General features: G+C 35.1%; 3 protein-coding genes across 3 annotated transcripts; 1 reads left to right on the top strand and 2 right to left on the bottom strand.

Annotated features, from left to right (window-relative positions):
- The first annotated feature begins 1,127 nt into the window (after positions 1–1,127).
- On the top strand, positions 1,128–2,724 carry LOC129875008 (galactinol synthase 2). Its single transcript, XM_055950431.1, has 3 exons — positions 1,128–1,577; positions 1,696–2,016; positions 2,095–2,724. The coding sequence occupies exons 1-3, from the start codon at positions 1,251–1,253 to the stop codon at positions 2,452–2,454; spliced, it is 1,008 nt and encodes a 335-aa protein (XP_055806406.1). The 5' UTR covers positions 1,128–1,250; the 3' UTR covers positions 2,455–2,724.
- Positions 2,725–5,019: 2,295 nt separating this feature from the next.
- LOC129875292 (lipid phosphate phosphatase epsilon 2, chloroplastic-like) lies at positions 5,020–8,966 on the bottom strand. Its single transcript, XM_055950745.1, has 4 exons — positions 8,698–8,966; positions 5,646–5,871; positions 5,443–5,516; positions 5,020–5,320 (listed from the first exon to the last, which is right to left on the bottom strand). The coding sequence occupies exons 1-4, from the start codon at positions 8,827–8,829 to the stop codon at positions 5,090–5,092; spliced, it is 663 nt and encodes a 220-aa protein (XP_055806720.1). The 5' UTR covers positions 8,830–8,966; the 3' UTR covers positions 5,020–5,089.
- Positions 8,967–10,008: 1,042 nt separating this feature from the next.
- LOC129873696 (lipid phosphate phosphatase epsilon 2, chloroplastic-like) lies at positions 10,009–20,339 on the bottom strand. Its single transcript, XM_055948834.1, has 4 exons — positions 19,974–20,339; positions 10,582–10,807; positions 10,403–10,476; positions 10,009–10,272 (listed from the first exon to the last, which is right to left on the bottom strand). The coding sequence occupies exons 1-4, from the start codon at positions 20,262–20,264 to the stop codon at positions 10,042–10,044; spliced, it is 822 nt and encodes a 273-aa protein (XP_055804809.1). The 5' UTR covers positions 20,265–20,339; the 3' UTR covers positions 10,009–10,041.
- Positions 20,340–20,604: the final 265 nt, after the last annotated feature.

Below are 20,604 nucleotides of genomic sequence, written 5' to 3'. Positions count from 1 at the left end.
GTGTTACTGCAACACTTGTGTGGACCTCTTTTTATTTTAGTGAATTGTGTGAAGTTATTTTTCTTGATATTTCGTACTCTCATATTTATATAGTGAATTGTTCATCTTTTCAAGTAGATGTAAGTCGGTTCGAACCATATTAAATGTTTGTGTCTCTTTTGGTATATTTCTCGTTTGTCTTCTTACTCATAATCTTTCGAGGTTTGCTTTGCTTTGCTATCTTCCGCATGACACTTAATTATTTCGATCCTAATAGATGGGAGAAAATAAGTTTGTAATGTCACTTGTTCAACTTATTTTTCCTAATTTTATTAGAAAAGTCATTTTTCTTATTTTTAAGAAATCTTATTTTTCTAGAAAAAATATTTTTCAAATATTTTGACCAACCAAATATAAAAAAATCGAAAAACATTATTTTTCCTCCCTACCAAACACACCCAATGTGAGTTGTTCTTAGAGAGGCCGCAAGTATACTGTAGAAGTGTGTGATATTAGAATTATAGGGTTAATTAGACTTTATATTTGTGTATTATTTTCAACCCACAGTCAAGTCGTATTAATTTTGTGTAAAAATTATTGATAATATACAGGATGTACGTGTTTGTTTTTTATGGATTGTTGAGCGCGTGTAGATTATTGTGCTGTAGGAGATTTAAAGGCTTGATACTGTTAATTAACTCTATCCTAAATTAATGAGTCAATCGAAAGCAAGATCAAGGTTTCAATTTTTATGGTAATTTAGATAATGGTGGGCCAAATGAAAGATTATTCTAGTGTTTTCTACTTTAATTAATTACTGTAGAAAAAGAAAACATTAATTAATTACTCAAACCACCGCCCAGTTTCCAGAGATTTCTCTCCTGCAACAAGTAACCGTCACTATTTGAGATTTAAGAAAACAACAAAAATATTTGAACCATTAGATCTTACCTGACCACAACACGTACAGTCCGATCCGTGTGGTGCAAAATGTAATTTTCCAGATTTCTGGGGCCCAAATGTGCTACTTCAAAGAAGCTTAGACAAATAACCAGCAATATTGTACTGTTACAATTCATTTTGTTTTTTACATATTTTTAATTCCCACCCAACGCCTATATAAACAACCTCAATAACATTCAAAACTCATCAACAAACATCAGTAATCTTCTCAAAAACATTCTTTTTGTTCAAAACTTTGAAGAGCTAGTTTATTTTTTTCTCATCTTAAATCTCTCATAGAACACTCACTTTCTAAGTTACAAAAAAAAATGGCACCTAATGTTTTTGGTCTAACCAAGGGTAATGGTTTGGCAAAGGCAAAAAGTTTGCCAAGCCGTGCCTATGTAACGTTCTTGGCAGGAAACGGTGATTATTGGAAAGGTGTGGTTGGTTTGGTTAAGGGATTGCGAAAGGCAAAATCTGCCTATCCACTTGTTGTGGCTTGTTTGCCTGACGTCCCGGAGGAACATCGACGCATACTCGTAAATCAAGGTTGCATCGTTCGAGAAATCGAGCCTGTTTATCCTCCTGACAACCAAACTCAATTCGCTATGGCGTATTACGTCATCAACTATTCCAAACTCCGTATTTGGGAGGTATAAGAATATTTTGATACTCCGTCTGTTTCAATTTATACAATTTATACGATGTTTTTTTCTTTTTAATCAGTGTCAGAATGATACTAAATTGTTCTTATTTTTGGGATGCATGCAGTTTGTGGAGTATAGCAAGATGATATACTTGGATGGAGATATCCAGGTGTTTGATAACATAGACCACTTGTTTGACTTGCCAGATGGCTATTTCTATGCTGTGATGGATTGTTTCTGTGAGAAAACTTGGAGTCACACCCCACAATACAAAGTTGGTTACTGCCAACAGTGTCCTGATAAAGTCCAGTGGACTCAAGACATGGGCCCTAAGCCATCACTCTATTTCAATGCTGGCATGTTTGTCTATGAGCCAAGTCTCTCCACTTACGATGATCTCTTGAAAACCCTCAAAGTTACCCCTCCTACCCCATTTGCCGAGCAGGTAATAATTTTTAGCCTTTTATTTTTACTTTACGAGTAAAAGGGGTTAACTTTAATTTTTTATGTGTAAATTTTGCAGGATTTCTTGAACATGTATTTCAGAGATGTATACAAGCCAATTCCAAACAATTACAACTTAGTATTAGCTATGTTGTGGCGTCACCCCGGAAATGTGGATCTTGATAAAGTGAAAGTTGTTCACTACTGTGCGGCGGGGTCGAAGCCATGGAGGTACACTGGCAAGGAAGAGAACATGGACAGAGAAGACATTAAGATGCTAATCAAAAAATGGTGGGATATTTACGATGACGTGTCATTGGATTACAAGAATTCCAACGTTGTGGCTACTGTTGATGGTGAAGTTGAAGCTAACAAGTTTATGGCAGCGTTATCAGAGGCTGGTGTTGTGCAGTACATAACTGCTCCATCGGCCGCTTAGAATATTATTGCTTTGAAATTATATATTTTTTTTTATACTTTGGGATATATAGTCTTAAAGAAAATTATATTAGCTTTATAGACTCTTTTTTTTTTTGGTTTATTTACAAAAAGGTTAGAGATTGTCTGTAGAATATAGGGGTGCCAGACAATTTCTATTCTTCTACAAGTTTTGAGTGTTTTTTTTCTCTCTCTTCTTTTGTTTTGTGGATATTGGAAGAGTACATAAATGAAAAAAGTACGTATATATGTAAATTCTGTTCTTAATTAAGCCCGTCTCAGTGACATCCTTGAAAATCATGGTATGTTTATAATTGCACTAAAGTAAGTTATCTTTGAGGAGTGAGTTTATTTTCTCTCAATTTTCAAAGATACGCCAATCGACGAACATTAGATGCCGTAGATCGCCTTTAAAAATTACCAACATTTCGAGTAATTTCTGAAATTCATGCGGGTTGAATAATTTATGTGATTGTTAATATTATCTACATTTCGAGTTATTTCTGTATTTTATTTAGACGATTTAATAATTAATGTGATTATTTACCGTTGAATGATAATTGTATGTTCCTAAATTATCCATAAGAATCCAAAAAAGAGTTAATTACACCAGTCTCTATGTAACAAGCTAGCTATCTAGATGTGAAAGAATATTCCATAAGAATCCAAAACAGAGTTAATTACTCCAGTCTATGTAACAAGCTAGCTAGCTAGATGTGAGAGTTTGGAGGAAATGGTTGAATATTCCGTCTGGGAAAATTATTATATTGCTTGTGTATTTGGAACATGTCGGTATTTGTGGATAATGACTACTTTTACTAAATTTGGAAAAAGATTTGTGTTGATAGGATTGCAGATAAAACTTGTATTCGTAGGATATTGTTCCTTGCAGGTTTAATTTATGGTTCATTTTTATTTCCTTAACTTGTATGTAGTACTATGCATTATACCCAAAATTTTTACTTGCAAGCTGCTATTGTTTTTCCCTTTCTATCTAATCTTATAAAGAATTTATTGTAACAAGGCTTTTTATTTCTATGTGAATGTGTTGGTGATTTATTTCCAAGGGGTAAATACTTGTAACCTCATAGAATACTTTTAAATTGTATTTTTCTTTCTTCTTTGAAATGGAGATGTTTTTTTTTGAAAAAGAACATCATTTTGCTCAGACGAAAAATAATAATAGAGGTCAAGACTTCTGTATGAGACGAGAATTATTTCCTGGAGTTTTCGAATTCTGAAAATAGAATTAGAAAACAAAAATGAAACATCTATCACCAAATACCTTCATAATGTTAACTTAGTCATAACATTCTTTTCGTCATATTTTAATTTCCTGGTATAAAAGTAAAGTACTGATGATAAAATTTCTAAAATTATCTTCCATTTCATATTAGATGGGCATCTTACTAAAAATATTTCACATATTACTTGATCACTTACTAAATCAAGATATAATTAATTAAAATTTTCCTATTTTACCCCTACAATTAATATGGCCTTCTGAATATAAACAATTCTCAATACTAGCTATTTCTATACTCTATGTATATTGCTTTGATATAAACAAAGGGCAAAATGGTAAAGTCTTTCAATATATTAATGATTTCTTAATCACCATGTAAAGTTGAAAGTGTAAATCTAATATAAGAAGTAGGGAGTATAAGTTTTATAACACAATTTTATCCTCGTTTCATAATACATAATTTGTATGAAGCTGATGTAAATGCTTGGAAAGGAAAACTCTATTATCAACATTTGGATTTTAATGAAAATTAGAAAAAAAGTTTGGATTTTTTTTTTGGGGTGATTGCTTAAGGTTTTTATCAAGGTGTTATAACCCAATGCTTCTAAAACATGGTGGAAGGCAAACTTATGTTACTCTGTTTGGTTTAAATATGTCAATGATCTCAATTTAGGTAGTTTTAAATTTGTTCCATTTGGTGAATAACACAATAAAAGCAATTTCTAATAGGAGAATTTGAATACCATAGAAAAGGCAGAATGAGAATTAATGAAATTTTTGAAGGCTGATATGTGGTGATCATGATTTTTTTTCCCAATTCTGTTTCCTCCGCAAAACTTCGTTGATCAGCTGATTTTGTAGTTAAGGAAAAAAAATGGTAGTCATGGATTATTCATAAACTTGATCATACAAAAAGCCAATCTTGTTGCCAAAAGATAGGGCTATAATTAATTAGAGTGAACGTGATAACTGAAATAAAGGTATCAAATGGATGAGCTGATCTCAATTTCAGGTATTCAACTTTGGTACGGGTGGAGCTAGAGGGACACAAAGGGGAGCCAGAAATTTTGTTTTTATGTATATTCCCTATGGTGAAAAAAGATTGTCTGACTCTATACATGTGGATGTTTATACTAAGTTTCTTACCTTGTCGATTGTATTCTAATCCTGTTCAAAAATATACTTCATATTCCCAGGCTTATGAACACACTTAAGGTCAGTACTCAGTAGGCACAAGATGTAAAACGCAAAATAATGACACTGATAGGTTAAGAGTTTGAGAAGAAATTGTGCTTTTGGTGCACATTAATTATTTGTCAATTACTATATGAAGCATCCGTGTTGTGTGTTATTCTGATCAGTCTGTATCGCATACACTACAAATTAAGAATCAATGTTGGTGGTCATGAACCCAGTTTCGAATCACGTGTAGGAGAAATCCAACACAAGAACCAGCAGCGCCAACAACAGCTACAATCTGAACCCAAAAGTGGGCTATAAATGCCTTCATGACTATAGCATCCCACAGCAAGAACCAGAAAATGGAAAAACAAAATCCTAGTACTGCACCCACTGCTACTTGATTTAACGTGTGAAATCGTTGTGAAATTCGCAGCCATGACTGTAATAAAGTGAATTAGAGTGATATGCAGTTAGAAGAATCACCAAGTAAATGCTGCTCTGCCATCATATGGAAGAAGCTGATATAGCCAGTAAATATAAAAGGTACAACTCCACACTTACAAAGTATGAGCCCATTGCAAAGAAAAGCGCACTAGTGATTGCAGTTATTCCATTAAACCCGAAATATTTAACCACTGTGTCAAACAATTTAGAAAAATGAGAAGTGAAAATGGATTATCTTGTTAGCACATATGTATATAGACAATTAGAATTTTTGGATGAATTAAAATCGTCAAAAACTCTGCAATTGATCATTTACTTACTTGAGATGATACAGAATGCCACTGTGTAGAAGATGGACTGCGCATGTCTAGAAGGCATCCCAGGATCTAATCTTAATGTTGGAACGGGGCGCTCATGGTTAAGTATGTTCTTCAATAATGTTGAGAGATAGACATTGAGAACACCACCTGAAGTAGCCCATAATATTTCTATATCATGCCTCCAAAGGAAGACAATACCGAAAACTACAGCCACCAGCCACATACTCTGTACTTAATTAGGACAACTAATCAATAACACCATCTATTTTGAGGGGAGGAAACATCTCCATAACTAATGAGATTGATTCAAGTGTTGAATTGGAACAACATAATTCAAACATTTGAGTTTGATACATAGTTATACAGCAAAATTACATTATTTATGGCAGGTAATCTTTAGAACAATGTGTACATTAAATTGCCTGTTGAATTTGATCAGAAATAAATATAACTAGCTCTGTTGTAGTAACAAGGGTAGCAACAGAATTTTGAAAATATAGACCTTATATTTCTGTCGGAGGCTATTTCTAAGACTTGAACCCGTGACCTCCTGGTCTCATGGTACCAACTTTACCAGTTACTCCAAAGAATTTTGAAAATATATACATCAAATATCTAACTTTATAGAAAGGCCACGGATTCACGCGCCCACACTTTAGCCAATTCAAGCTTAAGCTTTGAGTGGGCAAGCCGAAATAACTTCACTCTAAATGGGCTTTTGTTTTCACTTCCTCAAACGGCTGGAGAAAGATTTTTACTACCCTTTCTTCATCAGGTGGGAAAGGGAGTTTATTTAGTGTTTGGTCAAGCAAATTAAAAAAATATATATATTTGAATTTTTTAGAGTTGGAGTTAGACTTAAAGTTGTGTTACGCTGTAGTTTTCGTAGATACTATTTGAAATTTAAATGTATTATTAAAAATATATAATATTATATAAACGTATAATTTAAATAGGGATATTTTATGAGAATAAAAATATTAAGAGTTTTTAAAAAAAAAAGTAAAAACAAGGTTTTGGCTGTTTTCCAAATACAACTTCAAATTGTATTTGTAATTTTTAGGGTCAAAGACTATTTTTATTTTGAAAAAAAAAAGAATAATATTATATCCAAATGGGTAAAACTCTCAAGTTTTATTCTACGAATGGATTATTAATAAAAGGAAATAAGCTTAGAATAGAGTGTGTGATTGGCTGATTGGCTTGATCCGCGGCGTTGGAGTTTGGCATTAGCTATGATTGACTTTTATATTATCATCCATGTAAATCCAATAAATTTGCTAAATATTATTACTCCCGCAAATTAGCTTTCTTTTCGAATAATTCCTCTGGGAAGATATAAAGACAATTATACGACTTATTTGCAAATAAAAGAAAAAAATTCAAAGGACTTCTTATATATGGACGAGAAGTTATAATAAACAAAATTATTCTTTACTATTTTTTTATCAAATTATTATTTATTTACTTTTTATAATATTTTAAATTAAAAAATGTAAAATATGTTGTAAGCAAACATACAATATAAAAATTAAAGCGTCCTAAAATATATGCTAAAATAAACATATATGGTAAAAGGTATTAAAATAATTATTAATTAAGGAATCTCAAAGTATATGAAAGAGAAGATATATTTTAAATCAGATACACCATAAAAGATAGAAAGAAAATAAAAGCATGTTAGAAAAAATTAGGAATCTTGCGATAAGGTGACCTAAAATTTGGCATAAAAATCCACATTTTATATTTTGGTATCTAATAGCTCAAACAAGGATTTTTTATTTTTTAGGAATTTTGTGATAGCAATATAATGTGAACTAAAATTTGGCATAAAATAACCCACAATTTATTTTTTGATATCTATGTAGCTCAAATACTTCTATATTTTTTTTAAAAAATATTTGGCATTGAATTGAATGTCAAATATTGAGGGTTTTTTATGTTATTGTAACAGGTAAAAAATTTATTCGCGACCTAATATTTTTATTAGCTTATGTTAAAATTTGTATATCTTCATGCTCTTAATTATATATTATCATTCTTTTTCTCCTATTTTCTATTCATTAGTGTGTTTTAATGTGTTAGCAATCAACAATAATTTAGAACCCAGATTTCAGGATTTATCTAATTCTTTATTTCAATAAATTTGTGATTTATAGCTTCTAAGTCTACACATACATGCAATGCACGTACACGAAATTAACTATTAAATCTATCCTAATATGTAAAACTTTGAACTTAATTAAAGTTATAACAATTAAATTTTTATTTATTTATAATATGTAAGAATTCCTGATATTTAGTAATTTAAAGTTGAATAAATTTGATTTCTTAAATTTTTTTCTTGTTTGAATCATACTAAAAGTTTCAAATTTCAAGTCATATACACTTAATAACTTGTATTATCAGATACACTGAAATAGGAGAGAGACGATTAAGATAAGGAGAGAAGGAGGGAAGCGAGCCAGTTAGGAGGGAGGCAAGCGAGATAATCTATATATTCCAGATACATGTGAATCATACTAAATACATGTATTCAGGATATCAGATATATTCTGAAATACGAATACATAGGGAGAGAGGAGAGCGAGAGAGTCAGATACATGCAAATCTGCTTGAATACAGTGTATTTAGAATAAATTATATCTAATTTTGACCACATATATCCAAGATACATTTACCTAAACGTGTAGATACATGTATCTGAAGTCCAAATTTTGATTAGATTCATAATATTGAAAACTCGCGTGAAGAAAAATAATTTGCTCCTAAAGTATGTGAAATTTGTGTTATTTGCTCTTTTTAAAAAAAGTAATTTTGTTCTTCTTATATAAAGTTTTATTGAGTGAGACACACATACACTAAACTACTTATAAGAAAAATAAAAATAATAATAAAACAAAATAGATCAAAAGTTGGCTAACCCAACTTCCAGAGGAATCTCAATAGCTCAGTGATTAACTAGCTAAACTTTTGTCGTGAGAATTACTTTGTAATCCTCTCTCTTATTTTCCTCTCCGGACCCCAAATATTTAAATAAATAAAGACTAACCAGGTTGTTGAGAGTAGCTTGAATTCCACTGGAAGAAAAATTCATGGACCCATGAATGAGAGCTTCTTGTTGTAAACCTACAAGACTGACATCTTCATCACCGGCGGCAGCTCGATTCTCGACGGAATCCATATGATAGAGGGAATTAGTAGGTATCGTGATGGATTTTTTGGATTAGAATTTGTAAGAAAAATCTAATTTGCAAGTGGAAAATCCAATTGATGTTGGGAAACTAGGTTCGATATATACACAAGGGAGGCTGCAGCTGACATTTTAGTAGCTGCACTTCAATGCTTTTCTCCTTTTTAGTTAAGATGACAAACATTTTTTTAGTAAAGAAAAACATGTACTATTAAATGAGAATTGATCGCTAATCAGCTAAGTAAATAACTCAACAAGTCAAACATCCAACTAACTACACTATTTAGCCTAGCATAAGTGACACCACCTAATGTATACCAATTTTAAATAACAGACATAAAATACCTAATTATTCGAAAAGACCACAGTTCAGGTGCTTCATTTTTAACGTGTAAATTCACCCATGAATCCTTCACTTAGAAACTAGTTTTTAGGATTGAATTAGATTAAAGATTCATTTCTTTAACATGATATCAGAGCAATATTCATCCCAATTAATCTTTATCGATGATTTCCATAGACTACAATGTTCAATGTCCAACCTCGGGGTAAAGTGGGGTGTTAAAAATTCCCACATCGAATAAAAAGGAGAATGAGTGGTACGTCTCCTTGTTATGACTTGAGTTAATATGTGGTTATCATTATTTTTCCCTCTTCTGTTTCCTCGGTAAAATTGCATTCAGCTGATTTTGTTTGAAGAAACTGTCAACAGTTTCACACCATTTGCACAGTAAAAAGGTAATTACAGATCGAGGAGGTTGGGGTTCAAAAACTTGGATAGAATCTAACAATTAAGAGCACAAAATGGTAGTTATGGATTGTTCATAAACTTAATCATATAAAAATGCGACCAATTTAGGGCATTCAAACTTTTGGTATAGCCTTGAGTAAGGATGGAGCTAGAGGGGTAGAATGTGTTCTTCCAGACCTCCTTATCCGTAAGTATTGAACCCTTTCATGAAAATTAAGTCTCTGAGCATGTGGATGTTTGTATTCTAATGCTAGTCTTTATTATTATGATGCAAGTCGTATAGTGTCCTATTCAAAGCTATTCTTCATTCATATGACACCAACAGACAACATGTAAAATGCAAAATAATGACAGGTACAACTATTTTTTTTGTATACCTTAGTTATTTCAGTTGCTATACGAATAATCTGTGTTCCGTGTTAGTCTGAATCATGTTCACACGCTATATTGAATCAATGTAGGTCTTCAATAACCCAATTTCGAATCACATATAGGAGAAAACCGACACAAAAACCAGCAGCGCCAACAAAAGCTACAATCCGAACCCAAAAGTGGTCTATAAATGCCTTCATGACTATGGCATCCCACAGCCAGAACCAAAAAATGGAAAAACAGAATCCTAGTACTGCACCCACTGCTACTTGGTTTAGCGTGTGAAGTCGTTGCAAAACCCGTAGCCATGACTGTAAAGTGAGAGAAAAGAAAACATGTATTATTTTATTGAATTAGAGTTATATGCAGAAAACCATTAAGCAAGTACTGCTTGCCAGCATATGGAACAAACAAATATAAAAGGTACAACTCCACACTTACAAAGTATGAGCCCATTGCAAAGATAAGCACGCCAGTGACCGCAGTTATTCCACTGAACCCGAAGTATTTAACCACTGTATCAAACAACTAGAAAAATGAGAACTGGAACTGGATTATCTAGTAAGCTCATATGTACATAGACATTTAGAATTTTTGGATGTAGAATATGAGAAGCTTACTTGAGATGATACAGAATGCCACTGTGTAGAAGATCGACTGCGCATGTGAAGAAGGCATCCCAGGATCTGATCTTAATGTTGAAACGGGGCGTTCATGGTTAAGTATCCCCTTCAGTGCAGTTGAAAGACCGGCATTGAGAACTCCACCTGAAGTAGCCCATAGTGCTTCCATATCATGCCTCCGGAGGAGGATAATACCGAAAACTGCAGCCATTAACCACTTACTCTGTACTTAATTAAGACTACTAATCATTAAAAATATTAACAACACCATGACTTCAAAGCAGCAATTAGAAGCTGGACATAGCTCGTCACACCAACATGTAGTGTGAGGGAACTGAGCTTATTTGAGCTCTTCTTGCAGTCCAGAAATGGAGAAACAATGGAGATGAAGAAGAGATGAAGAAGAGAAGAAGAAGAGGAGAAGAAGAGAAGAGAGAAGATTTATTTTGGGCTCAACAGTGAAATGCCCTAACTTGTGTATCTGTACATGGTTGCTCTTATACATATATAGAGCATTATACTCTCTTAACTAACTAACTAATTGGTTAGTTAGTTCTAACTGTGTATTATGTAAATGACTATACTGCCCTTACTTCTAACTAATTCCCTAACTCCTTTAACAACCTTCTTTACCTCTCAACACTCCCCTTCAAGCTAGGAGGTGTAAAAATATTCAAGACTCCTAGCTTGGATAGAAGGTGTTCATGTTGAGCTCTAGGCAGTCCCTTTGTCAGTATATCAGCTGGTTGTTCTTGGGTTGATAGGTAGTCAACTTTGATCATGCCTTGTTGTAATATTTCTCTGATGAAATGACAATCTATCTCTATGTGTTTTGTTCTTTCGTGATAAACTGGATTGGCTGCAATTTGAATGGCAGCTTTGCTATCACTATAAATCTGTGCTGGAACCTTCATATCAGCCTCAACTTCCTTCAACATTCCCAGCAGCCACACAAGTTCTGCAACAGTAGAAGCCATGCTTCTATATTCAGCCTCAGCTGAACTTCTAGACACTGTGGTTTGCTTCTTGGCTTTCCAAGATATTAGTGATTTTCCTATTTTAATTAAGTAGCCTGTGACTGATTTTCTGGTGAGTGCACATGCTGCCCAATCTGCATCACAAAAAGCTGTAATTTGGTTGTCTGACTTACTGGATAGCAGAATGCCTTGTCTAGGTTGTCTCTTCAAATACTTGACTACTCTTAGGGCTGCCTCCATGTGGGACTTCTTTGGCTGGTTCAAGAACTGGCTTAATGTTTGAGTACTGAATGCTATATCTGGCCTTGTCATATTGAGGTACAGCAGTTTACCTATGAGTTTTTGATAAGCTGTCTGATCTATTAGAGGATCATGTGGCTCCTCTTGCTTTTGGTTCACATGGTCATCATAGAGTTTTGATGTGAGCTTAATGTTGGCATCTATTGGTGTTGCTACTGGCTTAACTGCAGTCATCCCTACTTCTGCTATCAGATCAAGAGTGTATTTCCTCTGATGCATGAGTATTCCTGCTGTAGACCTTGAAAATTCAATCCCCAGAAAGTATTTGAGCTCCCCTAAGTCCTTCATCTTGAATGCACTTTGTAGAGCTTTCTTTGTCTCTTCTATTAACTTTAAGCTGCTGCCAGTGACTAACATGTCATCTACATATACAAGCACAATAATAATACCTTCTGCTGACTTGTTGATGAATAGGGAGTAATCATGTTGGCTTTGTTTGAATTTGAGAGAAATCAGGGCCTCAGTAAGTTTGTGGTTCCACTGCCTTGGAGCTTGTTTGAGTCCATAGAGGGACTTTGTTAGTCTACATACCTTCTCCCCTTGACGTACAAAGCCCTGAGGTAGCTGCATATATATTTCATCCTCTAGGTCTCCATGTAAAAATGCATTGAAGACATCCATTTGATGGATGTGCCACTGCTTTGAAGCTGCAATGGCAAGGACAGCCCTGACAGTCACCATCTTCACAACAGGAGAGAAGGTTTCTGTGTAATCAATCCCTTCTTGTTGGCTGTATCCTTTAGCTACTAGTCTGGCTTTGAACCTCTCTATTTCACCTGTGGATTTGTATTTAACCTTGTAGATCCATCTGCAACCAATAGGTTTCTTCCCTACAGGTAAGGAAGTGACCTCCCAGGTGTTGTTGCTTTCTAAGGCTTGGATCTCTGTCTGCATAGCTTCAACCCATCTTGGGTCTTTGACTGCTTCAGCATAGCTGGTAGGTTCTATCACAGTGGATGTAGCAGCAATAAAACACTGATGAGAAGGAGAAAGATGAGAGTAGCTTACATAGTTGGATAGAGGATATGGAACATCCTGGTGAGCATTCAGAGAGACAAAATCCTTCAGCCATATGGGAGGATGTTTAGACCTGGCAGATCTTCTGGTAAGAGGTTGCCCAGACATACCAGGACACCTTGCATCAATGTGAGGTTGAGTTGACACACAGTCTTGCTCAGCAGCCTCTGGATGGCTATATGTAGCCTCATCTGGTATTACAGATGGAGCAGGACCTGAGCTTATGGATGGGGACAGTTGAAGCTGTGGAGCTGTGTCAGCAAGACCTTGTAGATTATCTACAAACAACTGATGTGATGTAGAGTGATCATCCTTGGCAAAAGGAAATATGGCTTCTCTAAAGTGAACATCCCTGCTGACAAAGAATGTGTTATTTTGCAAGTCAAACAAAATATAGCCTTTCTGTACTTCAGAGTAGCCCATGTGCACAGCTGACTTTGATCTTGGCATGAGTTTATCATGTTCAATGAGATTTTTGGCTAAGGCTAAACAACCAATGGTTCTCAAATGAGTCAAACCAGGTTTTCTGCCATATACTCTTTCATAGGGAGATTGGAACTTAAGTACACTACTAGGAAGTCTATTGATCAGGTAAACAGCAGCTAGTACACAATGGCCCCAAAATTTGATAGGTATTTTTGCTTGAAATCTGATGGCTCTAGTCACTTCTAGTAGGTGTCTGTGCTTCCTCTCAGCCACCCCATTTTGTTGAGGAGTGTATGGACAGGATCTTTGATGTATGATGCCCAGTGATTTGAACATATTATCACATACTGAGTTCACAAACTCAGTACCATTATCAGACCTTAAGACCTTGATCACCCTGCCAAACTGATTTTGAGTATACTGCAGGAAAAGTTTAAGAGACACACACACATCTGATTTGTGTTTAAGTAAGAATACCCAAGTCATTCTTGAAAAATCATCAACTATTGTAAGGAAATACTTGTTGCCATCAAATGTAGCAGTATTATAGGGTCCCCAAACATCAACATGTACCAGATCAAAGCAACTACTGCTTTTGATGATACTAGAAGGAAATACAGGTCTAGTTTGTTTTGCAAATGGACATACTAAGCATTCAGACACCTTACACATACTAACTTTATTCATAGTGAACATCTTAGCTAGTACAGCTGAAGACACATGTCCTAGCCTTTTATGCCATAGTTCCATATCTGTTTCCTTGTCTGTTGAATATGCAACATCAACAGAGTTTGCAGACTCCTTGGGATTACTTGCATCACCTTGAGTTAATTGGCTCCATAGCAGATATAGTCCCCCTTCTTCTTTACCAACTTCCTTCACCTTCCCAGTGTAGAGTTCCTGGAAAACACAAAAGTCAGGGAAGAAGGAGACAAAGCAGCCTAATTCCTTGGTTATCTTGCTGACAGACATCAAGTTATACTTGAACTCTGGAATATGAAACACATTAGTAATCATACTTCTAGATGGTAGGCTACAAGAACCAATATGAGTTACTTTAGTGGTACCACCATTTGGTAGACACACATCCTTAGGAGTGTTAAGTTGAAGTACAGACTCCTTTAATAGCATCTCCAGTTTAGACACCATATGGTTTGTTGCACCTGTATCCACAATCCACACTTCACTTTTTTCAGTTACAAATAGGGCCTTACCTGCATTATTTGCCTTATTGCAATCACGTGCATTGGCCCTTGAACCAGACTGTTGATTCATCATCATAAGAATTTGTTCATATTGATCTTTTGTAAATGTACAGCCTTGGAGTAGTTGTTTGACCTCTCTCTCAGCTGCCTTGTTTGAAGTAGAAATTGGTGATTTATCTGCAGTATTCTGCACTGTGCTATTTCTGCCCCACAATGCTTCATCAGTCACATTTGTGTTCAAGCCATAAGAGAAGTTAGCCTGACTTGACTGGTGATTCGTATGGCAATTGGTATCTACATGAACCATGTTTGCACTCTGAAACTTCCTTTTGGACTTGAAATCTGGGGGGTACCCCACCACCTTGTAGCAGGTCTCTTTGGTGTGGCCCCTACACTTACAAAAATCACAGATTAATGATGTATTTTTCTTGAACCTATTGTTAATACCTGAACTGTTGCCAACTCTGGAGTACATAGCTACTGAATCAGAAGATGATGCATGCAGCCCCAAATTATTGATTCCTGTAACTACAGCCTTTTGACTCTCATCTCCTACTATCATAGCATACGCTTGATTGACAGTAGGTAAGGGATCTATCATGAGAATCTGACTCCTAGCTTGATGATATGTGTCATTCAGCCCCATTAGAAACTGATACAATTTTTGTCTACTCATATGCGCTACAAAACCTCTGGATTTCTCACAATTGCAGCAAGGCGAGGGCACTAACACTTCAAACTCATCCCACAATGCTTTCAGCCTTGTATAATAAGCTGATACAGAAGTTGTTCCTTGTTGCAATGTAGCTATTTCTTTGTGTAGGCTATAAGTTCTTGATCCATCAACTCTGTCGAACCTCTCCTGCAGATCAGTCCACACATTTGAAGCATTTGACGCAAATGCGATTCCACTCAACAAACTCTTCGAGACTGAATTCATAAGCCATGACAACACAATTGCATTTGCTCTTTCCCATTGGCCCCACAGTTCTTCAACATACATTTCTTTTCTACACGTTCCATCCACAAGCCCTAACTTGTTTCTACCTAACAGTGCTAATTTGATCGATCGATTCCACAGGGTGTAGTTTTCAACACCTTGTAACTGAAACGATATGATACTTATACCACTCACATCCGTGGGACTAAGGAAGAGAGGATGATTATAGTCGATACCTTGTCCATTGTTACCTGCTGAGTTTGCTGAACTTGGTATACCCACTCGTTGCGCTGAATCTACAGCTTCACCTGTCATTTCTTCAACCTTTTTTTTTTTTGAGCTCTTTGTTGCGGAAGTCAGTGTTTGTTGTAGATTTAGCTTCGACGGAGCTTAGATCTACACTCTACGAGTTAATCGCTTTGATTGATTCTTTGACTCTGACCTTCGAGTCTTTGAATCGGCTATGTGCACTCGTTACAGAGATCATGCTCTGATACCATGAGCTTATTTGAGCTCTTCTTGCAGTCCAGAAATGGAGAAACAATGGAGATGAAGAAGAGATGAAGAAGAGAAGAAGAAGAGGAGAAGAAGAGAAGAGAGAAGATTTATTTTGGGCTCAACAGTGAAATGCCCTAACTTGTGTATCTGTACATGGTTGCTCTTATACATATATAGAGCATTATACTCTCTTAACTAACTAACTAATTGGTTAGTTAGTTCTAACTGTGTATTATGTAAATGACTATACTGCCCTTACTTCTAACTAATTTCCTAACTCCTTTAACAACCTTCTTTACCTCTCAACAGGAACATTACCTCAACTAATGAGATTGATACCAAATATGGTAACTGTCACGACCTAGCCCCGTGACTAGTGTCCAAATTGGACCCTCGTATACACACATATTATCTATAGTCAATCGGCAATTAAGCATGATAAAGGATTTATATGGGTAGCACGTTGTCTCAAACTGTTACTTATATATATATACTAAAATCACCTATTTCTTGGGGAGTCTTAATTGTCAAAAATAAGATAACATAATATGTAAGCCGACAAGGCTTCCATTCTGAATGTAAACGTCCAAAAACATAAGTCATACTAGTACACCGGACAACATCTATATACAACCCACTCATATGTCTACAGACCTCTAAGAGAATTAACAATAGCATATGACGGGACAGGGCCCCGTCGTACCCCTAAATACACAAATATATACATTATAAGGATTAGTACCCAAAGTTTGGGCTCCGAGACAATGGAGCACTTCAAACTCGTTGAGTAGAATCCTAAGTTGGCGGCTCTCCAAAATGAGTATTTGTACCTGCAGGCATGAAATGCAGCCCCCCGAACAAAAGGGGGTCAGTACGAACTATGTACTGAGTATATAAAGCATAAAATACCGTAAAGGAGATCACATCTGAAATAAAGATTCAGGAGTCAAGTATCATAATCAATAAATCACTGTACCTGTGTCTTATAAAATGAAGACATGCATATCATCATATATCGTACCTAGCCCGTTATGGGACTCGGTGTCACAATTATATCAATATATCGTCATATGTATATATATACCATACCCGGCCCTCTAGCAAGGGACTCGGTGAATAGAGTAGTGTACACTGATACCGTACCCGGCCCATTATGGGACTCGGTGCCATAATCATATCGTCATATCATCATAATATCATATTATCATATCACGTACCCGGCCCTCTAGGAAGGGACTCGGTGAATAATGTAGTGGAATCCATACATGATAACATACCCGGCCTATCGTAGGACTCGGTGAATAATACCATAATAATATGCACGAATAAGGTATCATTAGCAACCTTGCGAAATTTGATCATTATCGGAGACTTAATAGAATAAGCAAAATAGTCCATCATTTGAAAACCAAGACAATAGTCATTATGAATCACATCAATTATGGATTATACTAAAATATGAATTATACCACAACATGAGTTATACCAACTAGGATGGCTGGAATCATACACATGAGTCAAGACATAACAATATAAATTTTGAAAATCAAGAACGGTAGCCATCCGAGTATATATCTACGAATACGAGTTTCTTTGGAATTTAAGCATACGTCATTCGTTCGTTTCATATGGATCATGCCAAAAGAAGAAGATGTTAACTTTACATACCTTTAGCGTTTATACGTATATGTTGTCCAATATTGTCTCAATCTATATTAAAACGTTAAGCACTATGATTAAGCTATGGACAAGAATAAAACGTAGTCTATCGTTAGTAGGTTATTTCTAAAAAAAATTGGACAGCACCTCCCCTATACCGCTCACTTTTCCCACTTTCAAACCAGCCATATAATCATCAACCAACATCAACAATCCAAAATATTGACACAAAATAAGATTTATTATTCATGTTACCAAAGCAGTAAATTCGGAAAGTCAAGTACCTCACGTTGTATCTAAATTTTGAAAATGAAAACGGCAAAACTGGACTTTATAACCTTCATGAAACATTTATATCTCTGTCTTAAGTTTCCAATGCAAAAGAAATCAACTCAAAATTCATTTTCTACAAAGAGATATCATCAAAATACGAACAGCTATACATAAAGGAATTTTCAATCCAGAATCTGGACAGAATTTGTCTTATGATTCATGCTCGGTTTTCGACATAATAACAGCAGATATAGACTAAGACATAAACATAAGAGTTGTAGGTACGTGTATTAGCTTTCCAAAACATGTTTAATATCTAAAATCGAAGGTCTACACAATGAGATATTCCAGAATTACTACCAGCTACTCAATTCCAAAAACGGGTTTGAACATTCACAATCTTCATACACCTTTTTCCTCCAAATTCAAGAACAACAACTCATCAACAACATCAAAACAATATCAACCATTATTATACATCATCACTAAGATAATTCCATCTATTTAATCTACCTAAAACAACCCTTTAACCCATAACTCTCAACAAATCACCAAACTAGTTTATAACACTATTTTCTCCGTTCTAATCCGTTAAAACTCTAACTAAACTTGTTAACAATGAAAAGGAGACTTTAATATTACCTTAAATTTGCAGCACCACATAAAATCTTCTCCTTATTGGCTGATTTCTAGCTCAAATTGAAGCCAACGCGACGTACAACAATTTTCTCTTCATGAGCTTCGGATTTCGGGACTTGAATTTTGGTCGGATTTGGGATTTCTCTCAAGAACTCCCTTTCTCTCTCTCTCTGGAAATTTCCAGAATTATGTTGGTCTAAAGTTTGAAGGAATAGTTACAAAAAATCAGATCTAATTTCGTAGGTATTGGGCCTGACCCGAATTAGAATTGGGTTGGGCCGAATTCACTATTTAGTTTGGCCTGTCAGACTTAAAACGTCTATATCTTATTACTCCGATATCACATTTCGTCCCACGACCTATGGTTGGAAAGATATTTCAATTATCTACAACTTTCATGTTGAGAGTTTTCCCAAATTCTCAAATTATAAAGAGGTTATGGCCTCCCGAAGTCAGCTTACCCGAAACGTGACTTTAAGAAAAACATATTTGATGGCTTCTATTTTGATTTGGCTTAAGGGTCCTTCTTGAGATGTATTTTACTACACATAAATTATTCATATAACTTGGCATCTACAACGAATCATGTCATTTTAAAATTCAAAATTAAAAGTCCTTGAATTTATAATCGTTAGCTTACGAATAATCCAAAATGCAAAAATACGGAATGTAACAGTAACAATACAGCTCCAACTTTTCAGTTAGATATATAATTATACGACAAAATTACTTTCTTTATGGCTGCTACAATGTGCACATTCCTATTGAACTTAATGAGAAACCAATGTGTATATAACTAGCTCCCTTTTGAGAATCATGAACTTTTAGTAAAAACAAATAATGATAGATGGGGTTCAAGTGGTTGATATTATCCCTCTCGGACCAGAACTTTTTGTTTCCCAAGAACGAATTATCAAATTCTATTAACCATTAACGACCAATCTTAACGTAGGCAGATTTGGACAATGGGTAATGCAGAAATACTGTTGCGAGACTTTATCAGGGTCACTCTCCAACGTAGAGAGTTCCAATTAAACAGGGCATTACAAAAAATGAAAATTTACTACAAACCTTTGCAAAAGTACCTCATCAGATCTTGTTACTTATAGTAAATTCAAACTTAAGCTCTGAGTGGGCAATTCAAAACAACTAAACAACTGACTAGTTTGCAGCTTACATCAATTTTTCTCCATAATTATTCCATTAAATTCGATAATTAGAAAAAATTTATTCCCTAGCCAGGAAATTAGCTTTCAATTCCGATCCAATAATTCCTCTTGAAGGTGCAGGCTTCTTTCAGGATTGGGTAGTAACATATATATTATGACAACAATTCTAAAACTTATTTGCAGATAATAATAATTCAAAGAGCCTGTTTCTTTTATGGAGGAGACCTTAGCACAGAAACATGAATGAACAAATGATAAAAACAGAGCAGGCCAAACGTTGACTTACCAGGTTATTGAGGGTAGCTTGAATTCCACGAGAAGAAAAAATTATGGATCCATCAATAAGAGCTTCTTGCTCTAAACCTCCAAGACTGACACCTTCATCGCCGGCAGCAGCAGCTCGATTCTCGACGGAATCCATCATGATAGGGGGAATTAGTGTACAGTGAGAGGTGGATTTTTGGGATAGGAATTTGCGAGAGATATCCAATTTGAAATTGGAAAATCTATTGAGCCTGGGAATTTGACGCTGGGAAACTAGTATTGGTCCATATACAAGGGTAGTTGCAGCGCTCATTTTACTACCTGCACTACTATGGTTTTTCTGGTTTTGGACGCGAGACTTTTTTCTTCACCAAAGAGCTGTTGGGTGTTTGGCTAACTTTATAGTATAATTAGGTTTTCTTTTTCGGTCTTTATATTTGGCTAGCTTTTTTTTTTATAGAAAAAAATTCATGACTTTATAAATATATGCTTATTCTTTCTAACTTGGTAACATTCATAATGTAGTCCTACGAGGCTTTGAGAATTTTGTGTGCGGAGAGAAACTGTGAAACACAAGTAATACATTATCACTTGTGTTCCGAGTGAATTGTGTGATGTTATTTGTCTCGATATTTTGTACTTTCACATTTATA

This window comes from Solanum dulcamara, chromosome 11 (genome assembly GCF_947179165.1).
Source record: "Solanum dulcamara chromosome 11, daSolDulc1.2, whole genome shotgun sequence".
Classification (NCBI taxonomy): domain Eukaryota; kingdom Viridiplantae; phylum Streptophyta; class Magnoliopsida; order Solanales; family Solanaceae; genus Solanum; species Solanum dulcamara.
The sequence above is the reverse complement of the archived record's forward strand: the minus strand, read 5'-3'. Positions and strand labels throughout refer to the sequence as shown.